Source organism: Talpa europaea (genome assembly GCF_964194135.1).
Source record: "Talpa europaea genome assembly, chromosome: 1".
Lineage (NCBI taxonomy): Eukaryota > Metazoa > Chordata > Mammalia > Eulipotyphla > Talpidae > Talpa > Talpa europaea.
Window position 1 is genome coordinate 132,372,588 of NC_140073.1, and position 26,229 is coordinate 132,398,816.

The 26,229-nt window shown below is 34.6% G+C and overlaps 1 protein-coding gene across 1 annotated transcript in view; it reads left to right on the forward strand.

The window, feature by feature from the left end:
- NBEAL1 (neurobeachin like 1) overlaps nt 1-26,229 on the forward strand; it is a gene marked incomplete at both ends in the record, with an annotated part of 136,851 nt that overhangs the window by 85,088 nt on the left and 25,534 nt on the right. The window contains 12 exons of the mRNA XM_084230112.1: nt 2,373-2,678; nt 2,762-2,911; nt 6,878-7,035; nt 8,541-8,665; nt 10,013-10,136; nt 14,465-14,613; nt 14,864-14,997; nt 16,405-16,506; nt 18,857-18,952; nt 19,340-19,464; nt 21,597-21,737; nt 25,375-25,505. Coding sequence (XP_084086238.1) covers nt 2,373-2,678; nt 2,762-2,911; nt 6,878-7,035; nt 8,541-8,665; nt 10,013-10,136; nt 14,465-14,613; nt 14,864-14,997; nt 16,405-16,506; nt 18,857-18,952; nt 19,340-19,464; nt 21,597-21,737; nt 25,375-25,505 — 1,741 coding nt within the window. The remainder of the gene's footprint in view (nt 1-2,372; nt 2,679-2,761; nt 2,912-6,877; nt 7,036-8,540; nt 8,666-10,012; nt 10,137-14,464; nt 14,614-14,863; nt 14,998-16,404; nt 16,507-18,856; nt 18,953-19,339; nt 19,465-21,596; nt 21,738-25,374; nt 25,506-26,229) is intronic.

Consider the following 26,229-nt stretch of genomic DNA (forward strand, 5'->3'; position numbering starts at 1 on the left):
GTTGCAATCTGGGGGCTGGCTTTCTTTTTGTGGTGTGCTTTTTCTCTGGAGAGTTGCTAGGTTGCGTGTGGTTCTTCTCCTCCCTACTGTCTGTTTTCTAATTTGCCGTATGCGTTGGGACACTGTGTTGTTGGGACTTGCCGGCATCTTGGGTGGGCTTCTCTGTTCCCCTCTGGTTCTTCCAGGAGTCATCTGTCAGTTTCAAGCAGCCTTTACTGGAGAAAGGTCCCTGTTCTAAAATGCCGATGTGGGGACACACTCCCCTGTGCGCCTGGTCTGCCCCTGCGGTGGGTTCCTGCTCCCCTCTGGGCTTGGACTGCAGGCCAGAGGGGGTCTGGCGTGGGTGAACTTCCCCCGCTCACCTCTGGCTCCTGAGGAAGCCTTCTGCAGGTAGTCTTTACTGAAGAAATGTCCCTGTTCTAAAATGGTGATGTGGGACACACTCCCTGCGCTTCTGGTCTCAGGCACACTCTTCTGCGCGCCTGGTCTGCCCCGGCTGTGGGTGCTCGCTCTCCCTGTGGGCTCAGACTACTTGTTCAGAAGGGGCCCGGTGTGGGCTAACTCCCCAGCTGGCCACTAGCTCCTTCAGTAGCCTGTGCTGGGGTCAAGTCGCTAGGTGGCACCAGAGATCTCTCCTAGAGCCCTTGGGGAGCTGATTTTCCACCCCGTGGGAATGGGAGCAGAGCGGGGATGGTAGGGTACACCTCAACGGCTTTGGGGTGCTGTGTCTGCCTTGTGCCCCACCGTCGTGGGGAACGTGCCCCGGGTCTCAGTTCCAAAGCCCTCAGTTCCAGGACGCGGGCTGTAGCCCAGATCAGTGGCGCGGGAATGGCGCCTTTTGAATCCCGCTCCCCTGCCTGGGCGCCTTGTTCCTGCTCACTCAGGGAGGGCCTCCGCCCGGGTCTCAGTTCCAAAGCCCTCAGTTCCAGGACGCGGGCTGTAGCCCAGATCAGTGGCGCGGGAATTATTATTTCTTTTTTAGACTAAAAATTTTTAAGTCTCATCTTTCTATTTACATTGTATGCTTGTGAAAATAGTCATGACTTATATTCCGTAACTATTTGTCAAGCCCTTTTTATTTTAATTCTGGAATTTTAAGTATGTGGCTAGGAGTACTAGGATGGGGCTTTTTAATATAACATGAGCTTGCTATCGAGTTCATAAGAGCATGGAATAGTTGAAATTTCATAAGGTTGCACTATTTACAAAGGCCACACTTTTCAATAGATTTTTGTGTGCGTGCGTAATGTGTATGCAAAATTAGGCCATGGTAAAGTAGATTATATTCATTAAAATTATCTTTATACTTTTAAAGAAACATAAACTTACAGTTAGTACCCTGATGTTAAGTTAAAAGCAAAGCATTGGATATTTTTTCTATGTAAACAATATTTTTAAAAAACGTGACAAAAAGAGCTCTAATAGTTACATTAGCATTTCCTAAATGATGGAAAGTATATCCCTGAAAAAGAGTCCTTCTTCCTACAGTCACTGTTGGTAGACAGTTCTTCATGGTTCTCTTGCATGCCTACATATTCTGTGACTAAACACTGGATGCCTTTGCTCTGACTTTAATTAGGATTTGGGAAAGAGAGCTCTTGTCTCACTCCAGAGCAAAAGTTGGATTTTTTTACTGCAAGTATTGTAAAGATTGTGTCCTTCTAAGAAAATTTAGGCATGCTTATTGCCCAATATAAGATTTAGGTTCCCTATGCTTGTTGCTTTACTATAATACAATCATTGTGTGTGCTGGCATTATCTCACCTTGTTCATTTCCTCACTGTGGGTATTGCAGTTTGGAGAACAGAGTAAACACTGATATTTTGGCTATTGCTATTGCTGTAGATCCTTGTCTTTGATACAGAAGTCTCAAGTCTTCTTGCCAGCATTAATCATTCAGTGGTAGGCTAACTTGCTAGCTTAGAAGTGAGGTAAAATCTGAGACTTCACAGTTCTTGACAGTGACCTTATACCTCTAAATCGTATGCTGTATTGTAATCCAGTGTTACCCCACTAAAAATAAACAAAAGCAAATAATCCAAAAAGTGAAATTGCATCCCTGAGTTAATCCCTGCAACATGGATTGACTGAAAGATGGGTTACCTGAACCAGTCACTGTGGCAAGAGTTTGTGTATTCTATTTGTATTATACTTTTTAGGACCAGTTATTGGAACCAGAGATGGAATCATCCCCCTATACTTGCAAATTCTAAGAAGGAATGGAGTGATTATCTACCACAACTTTTATATATATTCCAAATTAAATGTGGATTATTTTAATAATTTATTTTAAAATATACTGCTTTAGGAGAGCTACAGAACTTTAGTTATCTCTCAATGTCTTTTTTCCCATTTAAACTATTTTCTTCCAGGTTTGCGCAATGGCATCAGCTAAGCTAAATACCCTTCTTCAGACCAAAGTGATTGAAAATCAGGAGGAAGCCTGTTACATTTTAGGGAAGTTGGAGCATGTCCTCAGTCAGTCAATCAAGGAACAGACTGAAATCTACTCATTTCTGATTCCCCTTATCCGTACCCTGGTTTCCAAAATTTATGAGCTGCTCTTCATGAACTTGCATCTGCCATCTTTACCTATTTCTAATGGAAGTGCCTCATTTTTTGAAGATTTTCAGGAATACTGCAATTCAAATGAATGGCAGGTTTACATTGAAAAATATGTAAGTTTTATCTTAATTGAGATTTTTCTGCTGAATTATTTTTATAGAAGTACATATCAGATTCTGTTTATATTTTTTATAAGATTGTACCTTATATGAAGCAGTATGAAACACATACATTTTGTGATGGTCATGAGAACATGGCACTTTATTGGAAGGATTGTTATGAAGCCTTAATGGTGAATATGCATAAACGAGATCGGGAAGGAGGAGAAAGCAAACTCAAATTTCAGGTAAAAATTACTAAATGTTTTTAGTAGCTAATATTTTATGTTGATTGCAAGCTTTGGAAAACAATGCTATTTCTTATTTTTCTGACAATTGTTTCAGAATTATGAGAAGAAAACACTAATAAGTAACAATAAAATTAATATCAAATGATTATATATGACTATATAAAAAGTCTATTCAACTGGCAGTGACTATCTCCAGTTGTATTCCAGTTGAATTGAATTCTCCAATTGAATCCAATCGAATTGAATTCTCATGTGTTCAGTGCTTGGAGAGGAATTTATAAAATGTTAAGTACTTATAAAAGAAGAAAGGGGTCAACTGAATAATTTACATTTCTACATTAAGAAACTAGAAAAGGAAAGCCTGGCTAGCTCAGTCGATAGAGCATGAGACTTAAGAAACTAGAAAAAAAGGCAGAGACTTAGTCTCAGAACTTGCAGATTTTTCCTCCACTCCTTCCCTACTTAAGGCCTCTTCTGAAACCATGCTCTGCCAGATCCTTAGTCAGGCCAAGAAGCATCCTCACTTGATCCCCTCTTTGTATTTATTGTAGCCAGAGGTACTCCATGGAGTAGCGCTGTATGGCACACGTGTGGCAGAACCATGGAACAAACTGCTTCCCAATGATTAATACAAATTGTACTCAGTGAATGTAAATTTCAGAAAACTGAAGAAAGTCCTGACTTCTGAATGAAAATTTCATTATAAGCTGCTTAAAATGAAGGCCTTCCAGAAGCTATCCACACAATTTTCCACTAAACCTGGAACTACTTCCCCCTTAAATGCATGTCTATATATTATGTTGTGGTTTACACTGATTAATAAATATCTGAAACTTGGGGGGAAACAAAACTAGAAAAAGAAAAGTAATCTTAACTAGTGTAAATTAGTTGCTAAATAAGAAAAAAGAAAGAGCAGAAATCAATGAAATTAGAAGCAAGAAACAGTAGAGAAAATCAATGAAACCAGAATTTTATTCTTCAAAATATGAATAAAAATGATAAAGTTCTGGCCAGATTGACATCAATATGATAATAAAGAACTATTACAAAACATTCTATGTGTATAAATAAAAAAATGATAGCAGTCAATTTCTTGACAAATACAAGTTTCCAATACTAACTTAAGTAATATCAAGAAAGTAGTAAAGTCAATAAGTCTTCTATTGAAGAAATTGAATGTATAGTTAAAACCTTCCAAAAGGGAAAATTCCATGCCTAGGTATTTTTACTAGCAAAATTTACCCAACCTTTAATGGAGAAATTATACCATTTTCTCACAGTTTCTATAGAACATTGAAAAACAGCATCACTTCCCAAATCATTTTAATGAAACTATTAAAAATAATACATTAAAAACTACAGATCAATATCCTCAGGAACATAGATGCAAAGCCAAGTCAGTGGTATATAAAAAATACTGAATTACAAACAGGTGATGTTCAGCCTTTGAATCTTTGGTTCAACGTTTGAGAACTAGTAAGATGGACCATATTAATAGGTTTATCAGGAAAACTACATGATACTATCACTAGATGCAGAAAATGCATTTGGCAAAATGTAAACATCTATTTACGATGAAAGTGCTCAGACTAGAGATAAATGAGAACTACTGCTCTCCTCAGTAGTGTATTTCAGTAGATCCGCCTGTTCTGCTCCCTACTCTGTCTCTGGTGAATCCTTTCACTCACCCACCTCTGGCCTACACCTCATTTCTTCTGCACACACGCATACACGCACACGCGCGTGCGCGCACACACACAGAATAAAAAATCTTTTAAAAAAAACAAACTTATAAAACAGATGAAACAAACACCATATAAAAATATGTATTCCATAAGATAGTTATAAAAAGAAACATGTAATCAATCCCCTCAGTATTTTGGAATATATTTTTCCTGTGTTAAAGCAAAATGATGACAATTTTCATCATAAAGTTTAAGATTAAAAGTGTAATATAGTGCCAGATAAATAGCATTCAACTATTTGCAGCTGCTATTGTTACTGATATTGTAATTTTTACTAGACTTGTGGGAAATCAGTACTTTGGGGTACAGTCTATCTAATGTTCAAAACATTACTGAGACGCTTAGTACTGATTAGCTCCCTGAGAGTAAACATCAATTTCAGTTTGGAAGACTATGTATATAAAGATATCCTCAGATTCTTTTTTTCTTTTTTCTATCGGGAGTAAAGTTACAAAGTGTTAGAATTGAAATGAGTAGAACTTCGACAAGGACATTATAATAGTATGTATGATGAGCACTATTACTAGAAATTCCACTCATCACAGGGAAGTTATCCTATGATATAGTTACAAAAATGTGACTCTAGGGATGTTTATACTACTTACAATAAAGATAAAGCTTTAACCAAATATACATATGTGTGTATATATTATGTGTGTGTATGTATGTATGTATGATTTTGGTAAGTCTGTCTTACCACTTGTCTCTGCAAAACATGGAACTTTAAGTTCAGAGCTTTGAGTTTTATTTTGATAGAACCTATTATCAGGGTTTATTTCATCCTGAAAACTGGAATAAGTATGTAAATTTATTTGCTATCTGTGATGCTGTTCATGGAGAAGCAGTCTAGGTGATGAAATTTTTCATTGTGAGTGATTTGCCTCTATAAATTTCTTTAGTCTTTACTCACCTGAGGAAGGGCCATCTGGAGGGGTGACTGAGGGGGACAAAGGGAGAATAAGCTAATCCTTTGAGAGAGAAGTGGAAACTGAACATCTACTGCTGCCATGGAGGCTGCAGGATGGCATTGAGGGAACAGTAAGAACGGAAAGAAACCCATACCACCTCACCCCACCTGCCTCCAGTCTCCTCCTACCCCTCCCAACCCCCATTGTTCCTTTGGGTGGAGCCAACAAAGGAGCTAAGAAAAAACTGTATTTCTGGCAGTGGCAGAAGCTATTCTGTAAGCATCACAATGGAGTATAAAAGATGATTTTAGAACTGAGACATTAATAACTACAAATGCAAATATGTACATCCTGCTTTTCATTACACATTTGTAGTCAAATCAACTCAACCATACATCAATAACAGATTAAAAGAATAAATCAGAATAAACCAATAAAAGGGAATCCCATTCAATAATTAAATGAGATAGTGTTACAGGTATAGGATGGAAAATATAGGATATCACGTGTAGTATTATACAATTGTTTTAAGGCAATAATACTAAAAATAATAAAGCACTCTCATACATAAAAAATAAAATATCTTTAGTCTTTAAAATCTATTAATAGTAGTGTAGAATGTAGTTTCTCTTTCTTCTGCTGTATTTAAACTTTGGCCTCATTCCAGATGCCTGAAAGAGCTTAAGATCGTAAAAGAAAAGCATTTCCCTTGATAATAGAAGGTTAATAATTCTGAGTTTAAAAATCCTGTGTTGAACTATTTTATATTTTGGAAGTTTTATATATGTTTATTGTTGGTTTTTTTAAATATAAATACATTATAGCTAGACACACATACTTCATTAAAATATTCCAATGGAAAAAGCAAATCGTGTTTCCCATTTCTTTCTCTTTTTCATTTTAAATCAGTTTATTTGAACAACAGGATGCTTGATTTGAAGAGAAAACAAAATCATTTCCTTTTTCTTTTGTTGAGGTAACAGTTTACAACATTGTATAGATTCTAAGGTTACAGTTTCTCATCCAGCCACCACCAAATATCTATTCACTATCTACCACTGATAATTTTTGCACATTATCAACCTTGGGGTGCACAGGAGTCTCTGTTGTAATATCATGAAAGCAGTACCATGTCCCTACAAAGAGAGCAGACTAGTAGCACATGTCGCGACAGAAGGAGCTACCAGTGAGGGAAGAGGGAGACTTGTTAACATTGTGATTTCATTTGATCAAAGTCTTTAAAGTATGACATTAAAATTTAAATGTATCTGTAAGTGTATGATTTGGCGCTATTATTGATTCTATTTCAGGAATTTTTTGTGGTGCCATTTAATCGAAAAGCACGTCAAGAGAACTTGAGGTACAACAATATGCTTAAACAACTTAGCAGTCAACACTTGGTGACTCTGAGACACTGGAAAGCAATAAAGCTCTATCTTACATGTGAGAGGGGACCTTGGGCTGAAAGGTAGGAGTAGATCATTTAAAAAGTACTGTTTTATTTTTAGTATTCTGATCTTGAACTTTTTGAGCTAATAGCCTCCCGAATCCAGTATTTTCAATGTTGTATTTCAAAAGAATTGCTTTTAATTGATTTGATTGTTTTTGTTAATTACAGGTTTGAGATATTTTGAGAACTTTATGTTTATACGTTATTCAACCTGGAGTTTTTCCTTTCTTTTTCCCCTGTGATACAGTTTAAGTCTTGAATCAATTTACTTCTGTCTTCCTGACATTGCCTCTTTGAGCCAGAGTTAGTAATACTGTGTATTTGAATATGTTATGGTTTATTTACTCATCGTAAATCTGTTCTGTTTTGCTGAATAAATATATAGAATTTATATATATATAAATAAATGTATGCCCCTGTATATACACACCTATTTTTAATTATCTTGAGTATACACTGGCCAGCAGAATAGCTAGGTAATGTGATTATGTGTTTAATTAATTTAATTATGAGGAATTGCAAAACTGTTTCCCATAGTTGCTGCATCATTTTACATTCCCATCAACAAATGTTTGATGGTTACAGTTTTCCCACAATGTTACCAATATTTGTTATTTTCTGATTTATTTATCACTACCATTCTAGTGGGTAGGTGGAAAGTTGTATCTTAAGATTTTTGTTTGCATTTCCCTCATGACTGATGACATTGAACATCTTTTCATATACTTCTTAGCTATTTGTATATCTTTTTTGGAGAAATAGCTATTCAAGTCCTGTGCCCATTTTTAAGTTAGTTTTTTTTTACTTTGTGGTTGAGTTGTAAAAATTCTTTTTATATTCTCAATATCTTAATATCTTATCAGAGATACAATTTGTAAAAATTAGCTTGTCTTTTAACTTTCTTGAAAGTCTTTCATGTACAAGGTATTTGATTTTGAAGTCTAATTTTATCTATTTCTTTTTTGTTGCTATTGGTTTTGATGTCATATCTAAAGAAGCATATCTAAATCCAAAGTCATGGAAATTTACCTCTCCTTTTCTTCTTAGAATTTTAGTTCATATGTTTAGATCTTTGAAACATTTACAATTATATTTTCTTTTTTTTTTACAATTATATTTTCTTTGTAGTAAAATTATTATTTTATTTTGAAAACTTTACTTGTAATAATCTTTTGTGTAGCTACTTAGGACTTTCATTTAATAGTGTAAAAGTAATGATACCAAGCTGTAAGTCTAGAGATTTATGTTCATATCTTATTTCTGTTATCTGTAAACCACATGGCATATTGGGCAAATAATTTAGCCTGTGTTAAATTCCTCATATCTTAACTATAGCTATGCATACTTATACTGGTTTTCTCTAAGAGTTGTTAAGGTTAAATGAGATAATGAATGTGCATGTTTTCCTGACGTGGATGCTAACAAATGTAATGTTTCTGATACTTTCTTACTCTATTTCATTCAGCCAAAATTTGTACTTTTAAGCTACTTAATTTTACTTATTTACTTGTGAATATTGGTAGGAAACAACATGCAATTCACTGGAAACTAGCTAATGTGGAAAATTATTCCCGCATGAGACTTAAATTGGTACCGAATTATAACTTCAAATCCCACAATGAAGCTAGCGCTTTGAGAGATAATCTAGGTGAGTTTCAGTGTTTAAATCTTTGTGAGAGTAATGATGGGATTGGTTATTTTCATTAATTGTTTCAAAAATTGCTTATCATAAAAGAAGAGTGATATAATTGCTATTTGAATGGCTGCATATGTTAAATGTTGTTAGTTTTAGCCTAATTCTAAGATAACCTTATATTTCAATTGATTGCAATTTTTCAAAGAAAAACATAATTTAAAATCATTTAATTATACTGCAGTTAGTGTGAAATACATTGACATTGTATCTATTATGATACAGTGGAAAAATTTTGGCTCTCTTCCCTTAGCTTTTTACCAAACTGAGGCAAATGTTAAACATATTTAGAATTTGCAACAATCCTTTAGGCCATTTCTTTATGATTTGTTCTTAAAGAATGCTGGATCCTAATATCTTAAGTAAACCAATACCTTTATCTAAAGGTATTGTATCATGTAAATATTTGGTTTCATTTTTCTCATTTTTTGAGCTATATTGTATCACATCCTTCAGATGTATGTTACCACACCACACCTACCACTTACACACTAAAATTCTTTCACCATAGTCCATTGAAATACTCTCTTCTCGTTACCAAATACAAACTCATTATTAGTTTTTATACAGCTTTCATGGTCTCTGAAGCATTTGATAGTTATTCTCCATAAATTTAATTTTTTTCTTAGCACTGCTGCTTAACTTCCTACTTGTCTTACCAATCGTTAATTTGTTTTCGTAGAGCCTTTCCCCAGTTCACCTTTTAAAAAAAAAAAATTATTTATGCATACAAGAGCTGGGGTACAGGCCAGAGATGCAGGGGGTGCGAGAGGATTCACCAGAGACATAGTGGGGAACAGACCAGACAGATTGACCGAAGTACACTACTGAGGGGAGCAACAGGCAAGTCAGGAGAGGTCTGCTGCGCCATGTGTTTTGCTTCCTGGCCAGCCAGGGATCGAATTCGTGCAGAGGCTGCGAATTGCTTCATAGTGTGATGCTTAACCCACTGCGCCACCAGGGAGGCCTCTTCCAGTTCACCTTTTAAAGGAAGGTGTCCCCAGATCCATCTTCTGCATCTTGCCTTTTATTTATGCTCTTCCTGGTTGTCCTCATGGTTTTACTATTGTGTGTGTGTGTGTATTTGTGCATGTACATACAGACCCTGTATATATACATCATATATCTACTGCACATGTATACACACACATATCATATATACACACACATATGTTATACATCATCATGTAATTAAGTCAGAAATTACAGATGTACTATAAGAGGATTAATTTTACTTTGTATGTAATAGATACTTACTTTTTTATTTTTGAGCATATTTTTGAATATTTTGTTTTTGAGCAGGTGTTCAACACTCACAGCCTTCCAGTGATTCTTTGCTTTTGGAAGTAGTGAAACAAGTAAAAGTTAGTGATATGGAGGAAGATAAATTAGACCTTCCTGAAGAGGAAATAACCAAAGCAAATAAGTATGTATTTGAAAGACTTTGAAATTATTTTGTATACTGGGAGGTGAGACTATAAAATTGTGGAGGATATTTTCTTGAAATTCTAACACTGTTTCCAGAGACCACAGTTATTGCTGTTCAACTGTTAGGAATCTACCAGTATTTACTGAGATAATTGAGGAAGGCTTCTTTGACTGGAATAACTTGGAACTGAACCTTGAAATTAGAAAATATTTTTTATTTAAATATTTTATATAATTCTTACATCTTTTTTCATCTTTGCACAATGTATGCATTTTCATTTTGGTTATATTCCCCATACAATTGCACCCCCCCCTTATTTTGACTCTAATCCTTCCTTTCCCCGTCCCTCCCTCAATTAGTGTGTCCCCCCAATTAGTGTGTCTCTGGCTTATGGTTGCTTGTTGATTTTGATTTTTACTTTGTATTGATTAGTCTTTTTCCTGGTCTCTTATTTAGGTTTTCTAAATTCTTGGTATGAATGAGACCACCCGGTATTTTTTCTTTTAGAAAATATTTTTAACTGAGTGATAATGAAAATATAACATCAAATTATAGGATGAATTAAAGCTGTATTTAGAGAAAAAAGTACAAATTACATATAAATGCAGAAGGAAGAAATTATATTAAAAAAATCTATTAAAGAGGTAACCAAAAAACAAAAAGAAATATCAAATAAAAGCTAGCTAAAAAGCAAAGAAGGCAATAAAATCGTAAACCTCCAGCCAGATTAATAAAGATAACATATATTACCAATATCAGGAATGAAATAGCAACTAACACTACATATATTTAAATAATTAAAAAGAAAAACTAACAACTTTATGCTATAAATTTGACACAATTTGCCAAAACCCTTAAGAAGAAATATATGGCCTAAATAATCTATATATATTTCTTTGATTTTTGAATTTGTAATTTAAAAACTTACAAGCAAATATAAAAGTATATTCATTTCTGAATCTTTTTTTTTATTGTCATGATATTAGACCTTAGACCTTCATATGTTTTAAGCCCAATAACAGTATAATAGTTACTTCTATGAGCTTATCTTTAAATCAGTAAATAAAAGAAAAAAAATAACTGTACTTTCTTTCATATTTGCTTGTATCATTGCCATATACTTTGTATACATTCAAGTATACTATCTGGTGTCTTTTCCTTTCAACCTGAAGGACTTAACTTTGTTATTTCTTATAAGAAAGCTCTGATAGCCACTATTTCTCAGTCTTTGCTGTCTGTGGAGCATTTATGCCTTCATTTATGACTACTTTTTGTTAAAAATTGAAGTATATTTCCTGAAAAGTGAGATTCATTTAGCATAATTTACAAGTTTAAAGTATATAATTCATTCCACTGTTTTTGCACATGTTTTTAGATAACTTGTTTTTAAGCAGGTATCTAACATCCATAACCTTCCAGTAGTTTAGGTTTTAGTTTATTCTCAGAATGGCAGACTTCACCACTAATTTCAGAACATTTTAATTACCCCAAAAGGAAATCATACACCTTTTAGTAGTCACTTCCAATTTCCCCTTCCCCTATTCCCTGACAACCACTAATCTTTCTGTCTATAATCTTGCCTATTTTCTATATTCCATAGATTTTCTATAGCATGTGACATTTTATATCTGACTTACTTTCATTCAGTATAATGTTTTCATAGTTCATCCTTCCAGTATGTAGCAGCATTTTCATTCCTTTATGACTGCATGGTAATCCTTTTTTTAAAAAAGGATTTATTTATTTATGCATACAAGAACTGTGGTACAGGCCAGAGGTGTGGGGGGTGAGAGGATTCACCAGAGTGGGGAACAGAACAGGCAGATTGACTGACATATACTGCTGAGGGGAGCAGCGTGCGAGATAGGAGAGGTCTGCTGTACTATGTGGGTCACCTCCCTGGCCAGCCAGGGATCGATCTCATGTTGCAGTGGCTGCAGAAAGCTTCATAATGCTGAGACTTAACCATTTGTGCCACCAGGGAGGCCCTCTGTTTTATTATTGTTTATAAAACTTGACCACTACAAGTTGCATCTGGGTCAGCATGGGTTGGTAGTTAGCAATGATTAATTTAAACTCATGATCCAGGGCCTCCCTGTTGGCTCAGCAGTTGAGCGCTGGGCTGCAAAGCTGCCTGCAGCCTCAGCAGCGCCCGTTCAATCCCCGGCTGCTGGTGAGGGTCCCGCATAGTGCGCAGACCTCTCCTGCCGCCCGCTGCTCCCCTCAGCAGAGTACTTCCATCAGTCTGGCTATTCTGCTTCCCGCTTTGGCTCTGGTGAATTCTCTCACCTTCCCATGCTTCTGACTGTACCCAGTGCTTGTATAAATAAATAAATAAAATCTTAAAAAAAAAAAGAATTAAAAATAAATAAATAAAACTCATGATCCAGAAAGACTACCACTCTTTGCCAGTGGATCTGTGTGTGGATTAGGGTATACAGTCAAAATTTGTGATTTATATATCTGCCCTGACTTTCTGTGTTTATAAAACTCACATTCAGCCAAGAATTACATAGACATATAATAAAAATATGATTTGCTTTCAGTCTCATTTTGTTGGAATTATAAGCTACACTTGATATATATCTTTTTGGCATTTATTTTAATATTGCAAAATGATCTGGTTAAGTATTATACTTCTTTGGCATAAGCAGGATATTTGCTCATGTAAATTTTAATAATTTTTAAGGGCTTCCTTGATTGTTTTCAGGAAACTGGGTAAGGATAGTCTATAGGGATGTATTTTTAGTAGATTATTTAGATAGCCTTTTAATTGGAATTTCATTTTCTTTCTTCAGTCTGTAGTGAATGCAGTTGATACCAGTCTCATTCATTTTTTAACTGAATAGCCAAAGCTCTTTCTTTCTTAGATTATTAGTATCCTTTAGACTATTAACTCTTGTAGGTTATTTAACCTTTTGCACTACCAACCATTCTGGACATTGGCTACCAATGTCCCCTGAGAGGGGACAGCAGAGTGCATAGGGTTAATTCTCCAGTTCATTACTATAAATGTTAGAATTTCACTGTTTAAGAAAATGTCCCTTATATTTAACTTAAAAAAAAAATCACTGCTTTGAGTAAAGGTTTACAGTATTCCAGTTAGCTTGGTGATACTGAGCTTCTTCATGGGTATGTATTGAAACAAAATTAAATTTAGTCATTTCTATCCTAGAAATGAGACAGTTAAGAAATGTCTGGGATCTGGGAGTAGCTGGCTTCCAGGATTTACTTGAATAATGGTGGTTTGTATTCCTGGCAGTCAAAAATCACCCAGACCACCAAAAGATTGTCCTGTTTCCATTAGTATTATCAATATTATAATGTTAACTGTCTTAATACAGATGACTTCACTTTAAATATGGCAATAGCAGCTTTTTGTATTATGTATCTCCTTTTCCATTGTCAGGGATGCTATGATGATGATGCTCTACTTTTAGTTGCTCTTGAAAAATCTCACTTTACAGTTTAAGAATCAATCATAATTAGTACTTCTCATAATTATTTATGAAACACCACTAACCATGCAGTCCTTTATTCACAAATTTACATATTCCCTAGGTTAATTCATGTCTCCCAAAATATAACTAAAATGATACTAGTATTACTGCATGTATGAACTACCCTCTGCCAGTGATTGACCATATTCTGTATTAATTGGTCAAATATACTTAAAATATAAAAACATGCAATATAAGGAAATCAAATGGATGAATAGACAAAACAGACAAAAAAATAAACTAATTGTCATTGAAAACTGAACTAAGGTTATGAAAGGTGAAGGGAGAGTGGTGGAAGCAAGGTGGAAGGGGTATAATAGATGGTGATGGGTGTTTTGTTTTGTTTTTAAAGAATTTTAAAAATTTAATGTAAAATTTTTAAATGTAAAACATTTTTTTTAATTTTAATTTTATTTTTGTATTCCCCATACAATTACAACCCCCTTATTTTGACCCTAATCCCTCCTTTCCCCGCCCCCAACCCCCATAGAGTGTCTCTGGTTCATAGTTGTTTGTTGATTTTGATTTTTACTTTCTTATGGTTATTCTTTTTCCTGGTCTTTTATTTAAGTTTTCTAGATTCCTGCTATGAGTGAGACCATCTAAAACATTTTTTTAACTGAGTTTTTGCGAAGTGAAAATGTTTGGACAGTATTTCAGTAATTTAATATATGGTAGAATATTTGTTGTAGGTAATTTAAATACTCTTTTTTGGATACTAAGTGACAGACATAAGATTTGTAAGTTCACTGAGTTATCCTTTTACATTTATGTGAGACATATTGCTATATACTTTTTAGTTGTTTGACTGGTTTGTTTTTACAGTGATGAGAAAGAAGAACAAGATCAAAAAGAAAAATTAGTGTTGTCAGAAGACTGTGAACTCATTACAATAATTGATATAATTCCTGGCAGACTGGAAATCACTACTCAGCACATTTACTTTCATGATGGCAGCATTGAAAAAGAAGATGGTGAGGAGTTCTGGGGGAATCATTTCTGTTGTCTAATAGTTAAGTATTCAGTTTATCAGTTATTAATGAGAAGAAAGGTTTTGCTAGGTGGTTTTAAAGGTTTTGCTAGGTGGGATTGTTACAAACATAAGTCATAAAATGCTCTATTAATTTTCTAAGTGCTGCTTTTTTCAGGAACTAGTAGATATTTTTTGCATAGTGTGAGTAACTTTATGTGGGACCTTAGTCACAAGATTTCTTTTGTTTTTAGGAGCAGGCTTTGATTTCAAGTGGCCTCATTCTCAGGTTCGAGAGATTCACTTGCGGCGTTACAACTTAAGGAGATCAGCCCTTGAAATTTTTCATGTTGACCAATCCAACTACTTTCTTAATTTCAAAAAAGAGGTATGTATTAAACCTTTGGAACTTCATTCAGAACACTTGCCTTTAACCTTCCTACCCTCTGTCATTCACTTGGGGTAAAATATGCATTACCCACTGACAACTCCCCCCACTCAATTTTTTACCTCACTCAATTTTTTCTCACTTGTCTCTCCTAATGAAATGCTTGCATATTCAATTCTGTCTTGGTGTCTGCTACTTAAATGACCTGAATTAGCATAGACAATAACTAAATTTCTGTTCATTCATGAAATCCAGTTTTACTTATAGATAGATGATTTGATTTAAATGTTTAAAGAATATTTTCCTCTTTTTTACAAAAGGATACTTCTTTACTATTAACACTAAATTTTCTGCCATAGAAAAATATAAAGCATGTGTATTCAAGATCATTTGCTCTTGAATATAGTACATCTATATATCTTAGAGTCTTTAAACAACCTTATAAATAACATCTAACCTTCATAGCAACCTTAGAGTAGATATGGTAAATTCCAAATTGTATTTTTCTTTTTTTTATAGCTGAGGAAACTGAAGTTCAAAGATGAATTTTATTACTTGACATTTGTGTTACCCTGAATAATTCATAAAACTGTAAGGATAGAGATTATATTTAATCCATAATTGAGACTCAGTGAATCAGTCGATTTCCCAATATAAGTAGTCAATTAGCTTTAAGCTAGTTTTCTTTTTCTTTTCTTTTTTTTTTTTAAAGATTTTTATTTATTTATTTACACAAGAACCGGGGTACAGGCCAGATTCGTGGGAGGGTGAGAGGATTCACCAGAGACAGAGCGGGGAACAGAACAGGCAGACTGACTGAAATACACTGCTGAGGGTAGCAGTGGGCGTGACAGGAGAGGTCTGCCATGCCATGTGGTACCCTCACGGGCCGGCCAGGATCGAACCAGCGCTGCAGAGGCTGCGAACAGCTTCACAGCACTGCGCTCAACCGCCTGTGCCACCAGGGGAGGCCCATTAAGCTAGTTTTCTTATGCAGTGTCTGATGATCAGTATATAATGTGGAATAACTTTCTAAAAAAAAAAAACACATGGCTTGACTTCTTTAAGCCTAGTGTAATAGAGAAGTTAAAAACTGTTATCCCATTTTTATATGAAATGTCAAAAATATGCAAATCCATAGAGGGTAAAAAGTAGATTTTAAGTTTTCAAGGGTTAGGATAGAATAGGAATTGGAGAGTGATAGTGGGACAGTATTAAGTATCTTTCTGTGATGATGAAAATGTTCTAATGTTAGATAACGTTGATTTATAGTTGCATAATTCTGAGTATACAAAAATACCCCACCATTTTATGGCGTATGAATTTGATCTCAATAAAGCTGTTAGAAAAGCTATAGTCCTCGTTTGTTTTCATCAGTTTTAAAATTATAACGTGTTTTTCTTACAGGTCAGAAACAAAGTATATAGTAGACTCTTGTCCCTTCATTCTCCAAATAGTTATGGAACTAGGTCACCACAGGAGTTATTCAAAGCGTCAGGCCTGACACAGGTAGGAGATTTTTAACATCATTGTTTCTGTATTCATTTTATATCTTGTACTTTCACTTAAAAGTAAAACTTCTTTCTTGTGATTATTACAGCTTCTATTCTTCCATTCAAATCAATCATTTGAATTACCTTTGACTCTTCTTGTTTCCTTCATATTCATCAGACCATATCCCCCAAACTCCCGTATCATTTCGTCCATGTGTTTATCTTACTATTTCTTCTTTCTCGGTAATTTTCTCTTTTAAAAGAATAATGTGAGGCAAAAACAGGAAAACACAAAAATCACCATGAAGAGAGACCAAAAAAAAAAAATCACCAATTCTTCTATCAGGCAAAGCTAATTAACGTTCTTGTGTGTTTTATCATCATCTATATCCCATCTCTTGAGTTTGAACTGCCAACCCCAAGGGAGGGCCATTGTGTTTTCCTTTCTCGGACTGATAGTAATCTCTTAGTTAGCATCTCTGCTTGCTGGCTATCTCTTTTCTCCTAATTATGCATTAATCTTAATCTGAAGCATTGCTTTTGTTCAAAACCCTTCAGCATTTCTGTCCTATAGCCTGTGGTATAAGCTTTACTTGATGAAATGTATTACTTGTTTTCTGTGAAATAAACTTTATTTATTACATACTAATTCCTTAACTGGGCACTGAAGAGTTAGTTAACAATTATTTCTGAGTGGGCTTTCTATGAAATCTATACATCAAGATTCATTTCTCACCATAAGTATATATCTTTTGTTTAATGTATGTTTATACGTAAAGGTGAATGTTAATTTGTCAGCTGATTTTTTGAGAATACCTGCAGTGTGTACAGTAATTAAGACTGGTTACAATAAGGTGATTAAAAGAAAATTATGATTATGTCTTTTTTCAGAAAATTTTGTTTGTAGTGTAACAAAACCTCATATACTGTTGCACTACAAAGGCAGTTCTCTGAGGATAGTTAACATAATGTTTAAAATTTATAGATCATGTCAGTACATTAAGATAACTTGTTAAATATGTACACTTATGAAGATTTCAAACTATAACAATTTTCAAAGTTGGACTGTCTTTTTAGAATTAAATTTTTTTTTAAAGATTTATTTTTTATTTTTATACAAGAACTGGGGTACAGGCCAGACGTGTGGGAGGGTGAGAGTATTCACCAGAGACAGAGCAGGGAACAGAACAGGCAGACTGACGAAATGCACTGCTGAGGGGAGCAATGGGTGAGACAGGAGAGGTCTGCTTGCCATGTGGGATTCTCGCCGGCTGGCCGGGATCGAACCGGCACTGCAGAGGCTGCTAACAGTCTCACAGTGTGGCGCTCAATGGCCTGTGCCACCAGGGAGGCCCTAGAATTAAAATTTTTAAGGTAGTCAAGTGAAGAATTTATATAAATACCTTTCTGACTGTAGTATAATACATACATTGAATTTTCTGTTCTTTATATCTAGAGACCAATTTTTAAAAGGAAGGGAACTTAATAAAAACATGGATTTTACATTCTTATTCACCTTTTTTAAAAATCCTGTTCCGGGCCTCCCCTGGTGGCTCAGCGGTTGAGCACTGGGTTGTGAGGTTGCCCGCTGCCTTAGCAGCTCCACTTCAATCCCCGGCCACCGGTGAGGGTCCCACAAAAAAAAAATTAATAAATAAAAAATATAAAAGTCCTGTTCCTTTTATCAGAAAACAGGGACTCCCTGGTGGCACAGAGGTTAAAGTTAGCACTATCAAGCTATCACCGGCCACTGCGGTGTGAGTTCGATCCCAGGCCAGGGAGCTAACCCACATGGCACAGCAGACCTTTCCTCTCTCACCCGCTGCTCCCCTCAGCAGTGTATTCCAGTAGATCCACCTGTTCTGCTCCTCATTCTGTCTCTGGTGAATCCTCTCATCCCCTCCCCCACACCTCTGGCCTGGACCCCAGTTCCTGTATTCATAAATAAATAAAAATAAATCTTTAGGGCCTCCCTGGTGGTGCAGCGGATTGAGTGTAGCACTGTGAAGCTCTGCAGCCTCTGCAGCGCGAGTTCGATTCCCTGCTGACTAGGGAGATAACCACATGGCATGGCAGACCTCTCCTGCCTCTTCCACTGCTCCCCTCAGCAGTGCTTTAGGTCCGTCTGCCTGTTCTGCTCCCCACTCTGTCTCTGGTGAATCCTCTCACCCTCCCACGCCTCTGGCCTGTACCACAGCTCTTGTATAAATATATAAAGCTTTTAAAAAAAATAAATCTTTAAAAAAATGATAGAGATAATGGGAAGAAAAGATTGTGTTAGTTATCTTAGTAATTATGTAAGTATGTTAGTAATTATGTTACTGATTCTAAGGGATATAGATTAATTTGGTTTTGATGCTTTGTAGAAATGGGTAAACAGAGAGATATCAAATTTTGACTACCTCATTCAATTAAATACAATGGCAGGACGAACCTATAATGACCTTGCGCAGTATCCTGTGGTAAGTTTTATATAAACTTTATAAATATGGAATTGTCTTTCAATTTTATAATACACAGAAATATGTATTCACATCATAAATATTTTTTATTTTTAAAAATGATATAAAGCTGTTTTTCTCTTTATATATTTGCTATTTTCAAAAACTGTATAAACATAAAGTGTACTTAATAAAACCTTTTTCATTTACTTTATTGAATGATTACAGAGGAATTAAAATAATACCTCTGGTGGTTATGGAGCTAAATATTATAATAAACTTTTGCAACAGGGAAAAGGTGTTGTTAAGGACTGTCATTCTTGTCCATAAATAAGCATTTCATATTAGATATGAAGATGTAAGTTCTCTAGGAAGGAATGTCTAAATTGCAAAATGTGGCTCTTTTAGTTTCCCTGGATTTTACAAGATTATACTTCAGAAGAGTTGGACCTTAATGACCCAGCAGTATTTCGAGATCTTTCCAAACCAATTGGAGTTGTTAATGATAAAAATGCCAAAGCGATGAGGGAAAAGTAAGTGCCTTTTATCCCTTTTGAATGATACACATTCCTTGTTAGAATTTATGTTGATTTCTACTATGGCTAATCAAGTGGGTTTTTAAAATTTTTTTAATGTACAACTGCTTTTAATAATCATTCTGATAATTCCTTCACCAAGTTTTCTTGAAAGTATATCAGTTGACTTTTAAATAACTGTAATTCTTTTTCCCTTTTCTGCCAAATTTAAGTTGGTATTGTTTAGAATTTATTTTTGCCTCACAATAAGTATTTAGAAATGGGAATTGTTTCTTGAAATTTTTCTTCCCAGGTATTTTAGACGTAATAACCTACTAATTTAATATGGAAAAATGTCTATCTAAATTAATATTCTGGTAGATGTAGAATTAAGAATGCTAACTTGTTTTTCAAGAATAATGTGAATAGAAACAGTATAATGTGGAGAAATTTAGAAAGTATTTTATAAGGAAAGAAATTTTTTATTTAAAATGTGTATGACCTATGCCGTAAACTTCTTACAAATTTTTTTCTTCAAAGCAGATAAAAGAATGATGTTTTAATTTACTGTTTTCTCTATGTGAACTTGTAGATGTTAGTTATAGAGTCTAATAGTAACAAAAAACTGTTTTGGCCATATTAATTATAGTTTTATTTGAAGTTAATGGCAGATTACTTTTAGTTGTTCTTGTTTTGCAAATTTTCTCCAGCACCTTTTGCAGTGTTTAATATATGATTTGATTTACTAATAGAATTTTGCTAGGTATGTATTACCTCACAACTTTCAGTTAAATATTTTTTCTAACAATAACAAAAGAAATTTTTTACACTGTTCCACAGGAAATAATTATATAACTTGTTTTCTTGACAATCAAATTAGCATGTTTTAAATTTTAGTATATATTTTTGGCATACTTCCAAATGACCTTGCCCTGAAAACTTTTTTTTATTTCCCTGAATATTGATTATTGCTGTGTAAAAGGATATTAGCCTCAGTTTAATGAACAAATTAGTATTTCATTTAAAAAAGTCCAGTGTGATTGCCTTAAAATACTGTTTAATATGATTGAGATGTCACTTGTCAGACCACCATTAAAACAACTACACATGTGACTATTAGTGCTAATGATTGCTAGTAGTCTGATTAGGCATTCTTCCTATCCGCCAGTCCTTTTTTATCCTCATATCGTTTAGTGTCATTTCCATAATTCTTAACTGATCCTCCATATTTTTCCTATTACCTTGACTACAAAAGGATATCTGTTTATTACATTGCTGACAATTATAGAAAAATGGAAATGACCTATGTATGTATTTAAAAGTGAAAAAATAGTTACATTTTATATATGTACAATGCATTATCTACCCATTAACAATAGTCTATGTAGTCATTTGGAAAGATGCTAATAGAAAATTGTTAAATGAAAAAAAATTTGTTTTACATGTCACAATTTTTTTTTTTAAGATTTATTTTTTATTTATTTATGCATACAAGAGCTGGGTTGTAGGCCAGAGGTACGGGGCGGGGGTTGAGAAGATTCACGAGAGACAGTGGGAAGCAGAACAGACTGATCTACTGAAATACATTGCTGAAGGGAGCAGCAGGCAAGACAGGAGAGGTCTGCTGCTCTGTGTGGGTTAGCTCCCTGGCCAGGGATTGAACTCGTGCTTCATTGACTGCCAAAAGCTTCATAGTGCTGAGACTTGACCCCTTCCACCACCAGGAAGGTCCTGAAAAAATGTTTTGAATGATGTATTATATATAGCACTTTTATATTAAAATGCACTTGTGTACTAATTTTAAACATTAGGTTTGACAGATATTCACCAAAATGTTACTATTAATTTTCTGTGGAAAGTACCATTATAAATTTGTTCTTTTTAGTATGTGCATTTTCTGTTTTATCTACAGTGAGTATATATTATTGCATAATACAAAACTGTTTCAGAATCCAGTATCAGTGATATTCATTGTTTAGAAAAAAATATTGATATCTTTTTTCATTTATTGATATGGTCTGATGATATAAATACCTTGATAACAAAATAGTAGGAAGGAATTCTTCAAAACTGTTTTCAGCAATACAAGCTTGTGTCTTCCTAATTTAGTTTTACTATTATGGTTACAAAACTTAAGTTTCTTTTTTTAGATATGAAAATTTTGAGGATCCTATGGGAACTATTGATAAATTTCATTATGGTACTCACTATTCAAATTCTGCTGGAGTCATGCACTACCTTATTCGTACAGAACCATTCACCACTCTCCACGTCCAGCTTCAGAGTGGAAGGTATGTTTTGGGTAATAAGCTATTTTTTCCTAAGATTATATATTAGTGTTGAAACTCTTTGCCTTCATGTTATATCCTATTAACAGGACTTTATCTTTTTATTCTACTTGACTTTGATCATATAATAGCCTTTAGATTAAAAATAACCAAGTTAGTTTGAGAGTGGGTCATTCAAACTGATTTATACAAATAAATTAAGGAAAATTGCTGTTTACTGTTACCCAGTATGACTCTGTGATTCTTACTGCCTTTAGAAACCTAGGAGAGATTTAGAATTAGAAGGTAAATCAACATCTAGATTCAAGACATCATCCAGAGATTCAGCCTTAATCAATGCCCTGGGGCCCTTATATTCTTAGTAACTCTAACAGTCTGTGATCCCTTTGTATTATCATATTACTTGTCAGTGTTATAACTATACATATGTGTCCCAATTTCCTAATAATCCTAAAGTTTAACTTTTCCATAAATCTTCAGTGCCTCAAAATGACCTCCAGATAACTCCCTTCTTATTTGCATTATGTCTCTGTATTGCCATATTATTTTTGTTTTTCACATTTTATTTGGTGTTCCAGAGAAGTGAGCCTTCTCCCTGTCAATAGTGATGTTCACCATTTCTTTACCCACTCCTAGCTTGGGCCCTGGGGGTGGCTGGGCACATCAGGCATATTACCAACAACTTGGAGGGTCATTGGGTGCTTGTAAGGCCTGATCTGGTTGTTCATGATGGCATACTTAGTTTAAGGTGCTGAGTTGGGGGAGAAATACAACCAGGCCCTCTGATGGTGAGACCAGAATTGGTTTCTTGGTCAAGACATTCCTGAGGAAAGTGGGGAGTCTCATGGTCATCTAGGTCTCAGTTGTGGTGCTGCCTTATTCTTTAACATTGCCATTTTACCTTTCTGGATTACAAGACTGATGTAAACTATTCCCTGTTCTACTTTCTCTCCAGGAAACATTTATCTCTCAAAACTAGCCTAAATTCTTCAATTCTGTCTTTAGAACTATAAGCCTTGACTTTCAAAAAAGCGCTTTGTCCCCAAGATCACTAAACAGCCTCAAATGTTACATGTATCACAATAACAGGGGATATTATTCCCCATAAACTGTTTTTCCTCCAGTTTTTAATGATTTTATGAATAAATTTTGTTTTTCACAAAGCTTCATAAATATAATCTGTTTATGCTTCAAAGAACACAATGAAGAAAGTGCAAGACAACCTATTCATTAGGAGAAAATATTTGCAAATTTGTATATCTGATAAGGATATTTTATCTAGAATATATTAAGAACCCAATAATAAAAAGACAATAACCCAATTAAAAGTTGGACAAAAAGATCTGAATGGACAGTTCTTCAAAGAAGATACATGTCTAGTAAAACATGAAAAGATACTCGGCATCATTGGTCTTTAGGAAAATTCAAATCAAAACCAGATTGAGATAACTCTTCACATCCACAAAGATACTATAAAGACTGATAATTGTTTATATTGATGAGCAAGTCAAGTAAAACAACCCTAATGTCCATCATCTGATAAGAGAATAAAGAGGGCCTCCCCGGTGGTGCAGCGGTTGAGCGCTGGGTTGCAAGGCTGCCCGCGGCCTCTGGGGCGCTGGTTTGATCCCCAGCTGCTCCCCGGCCACCGGAGGAGGGTCCCACATGGCGCGCAGACCTCTCCTGCCGCTTCCGCCGCTCCCCTCGGCAGTATGCTTCGGTCCTTCTGCCTGCTCTGCTCCCCGCTCTGGCTCTGGTGAATTCTCTCACCCTCCCGCGCTTCTGACTGTACCCAGTGCATGTATAAACAAAACAAACAAACAAACAAACAAATAAATAAAACATGCCTCTATAAAAAAAAAAAAAAGAAAAAAAAGAAATGACAGCAGGAAAAGAAAATGTAATTAAAAAAAAAAAAAGAGAATAAAGAAATTGTAGTATATCCATACAGTAGAATATTATTTGACCATGAATGAATTTAAGGAATACAGTGTTCATACATACTATGACATGGTTTAACCTTGAGAACATTAAGCTAAATGAAATAAGCCAAACATAAAAGGCCACATATTGTATGATTTGCATGAAATATCCAAAACAGGCAAATCCATAGAGAAAAAAAGTAGATTTGTAGTTGTTAGAGATTGGGGAGGGTACATGGGGAGTAAATACTGACAGGGCTTTTTTTGTAGGGATGAAAAAATGACTAAATATGATTGTGGTAATGGTTGCACAGCTTGGTGAACAAAAACCATTAAATTGTTGGGCCTCCCTGGTGACTTGGGGGTTAAGTCTTAGTGCTACCACTGGGAAGGCCCACTAGGATTGTCTGAGTTCGATCCCTCGCCAAGGAGCTTACCCACATATAACACAGCAGACCTCTCCTGTTTTGCCTGCTGCTCCCCTTAGCAATGTATTTCTGTAGATCTGCCTGTTCTGCTCCCCTTTCTGTCTCTAAAGAATCCTCTTACCCCACACCTCTGGCCTGCACCCAATTCTGTGGAAAAATAAATAGCATCTTAAAATGTTTTTTAAAATAAATAAACCATTAAATTGTTCGGTTAAAATGGGTAAATTGTATATATGTTAATTTTATCTTAATATAGTTGTTCTCTCCCTCTACACAAAAAGATTCCATCATTAAAGTGGTACCTTTATGAATTTGGTTGTACCATCATTAGACTTTATTGATGACCAGTTATCACTATAATTAAATTAAAATTCTTCAGAGATGCATAAAAAAAGTCAAGGTAGCCATTAGTGTCACTTTTTCCTTGTAACATGGCCTTAGCTTTCAGATTCAAGGTTATTAGTGGGTAAAAACCCATGGAAACAATACATATCAAAGCATATGTTCACAAGGGAGTACAAAAAGCATAATTAAATTGCAACATGGCCATTTGAAATAATCTCTGCTATCATAGGATCTGACTACTCATGATAGAACTTAAAAATAAAGCTAAAATAAGATAATAGTACATGCAAGTAAAATAGAAAAGCTTTAGCCACAGAACTATTTCCCAAATCACCTTCTGTTACTTAGCAGAAGTTTGCCAACTCTTCATGTATCAAGGGTTAAATTGGCAGAATGCCTATAGATGTGTTATTAACTAAGTATATTAACACTGTAATACTTAGGCTGATGTTTAAACTCTGTGTTTTTGAAATATCAAATAACTGACAAAATGTAGTGAATGTATTTTCAAGATTTGGACATTTCATTAAATTTTGTTGCCAAGGGAAAAATGCTACAAATAAATATAGATCTGTAGTTAATCACTAGATAAATAAATATTGAAATAACATTTATTCATTTTCTGTAATAAATTTTACTTGCCAGAAAATTATGCCATTTTAAAAAATGTCCAGTGAGGTTATAGTTAATTGAAATATTTTCTCCAGTGTGGTTTGGTTTTCAGTTATTCTAACTAACATTATACAGGGGACTAAAATTATATTTACTTCCTGGTGAAAAAATATAAGAGACTATCATAAGGACAGCAAATTTTATTTTTTAGCTGTTAAAGAGAAAATTAATAAAAATTTTCTGATCATTTGAAACTTGAAAGAAATTTAAAGGTTTTTCATGCTTGTTGCTGCTTTATTCAGTATTCACTTTCTTTTAATCTCCATGTTGCAGGTTTGACTGTGCAGATCGACAGTTCCATTCCATCCCTGCTACCTGGCAGACTTTAATGGACAATCCATATGATGTGAAGGAACTTATCCCTGAATTCTTCTATTTCCCAGAATTTTTGGAAAATCAGAATAGTAAGAAGTTTGAGATTAAAATTTGACTCAGCAGGTCCCAATAGAAGAGCCTGAAAAATGTCTCTGAGGACATTTTTGTGATCTTTTAAAGATTACTTAAGTTTCATTCTGTTTGTGGATTATTTAGTCACAGGGTTTAACTGATGCCCCTTTACTAATCTTCCCTTGAGGGAAGCACTTTAGTGAACTAAGTAAATGAGTCAAATTTCAGTTGGTAAGAGAACTTATCAGAGTACACTATTTACCAGAGAAGCAGAAATAGTCATATGCTATTTCAACCATATAGCTTCTTAGATTAAAAGTGTTTGAGTTAGATAAGGTGAGAATTTAGAACAGGGGTCAGCAAACTACAGGTCCATAATAATATTTTGTTGGACTATAGCCAGTTTGTTTATGTATATACTGTGGTTACTTTCACAGCATAATGGCAGATTGATTTGAATCATTGCAGCAGAGAACATATGGCTCACCAAGTCAAAAATATTTATTCTTTATGGAAAAAGTTTGCTGACTTCTGATTTAGAGTATAATAGAAAAGGCAAATTGAAAATTATGCCAGGGTTAATGTTACCATAATGTTTGAAAAATCATGTTTTTGAAGCACTAAATTTTATAAGGAGCTAGATACAGTGTTTAAAAATAGCAAAATACTTTATTTATGAAGTAGTTTTATTTTTAAGCACAAATAAGAAAATTGTTAAGATTCTTGCCAGTAGTATTCTTT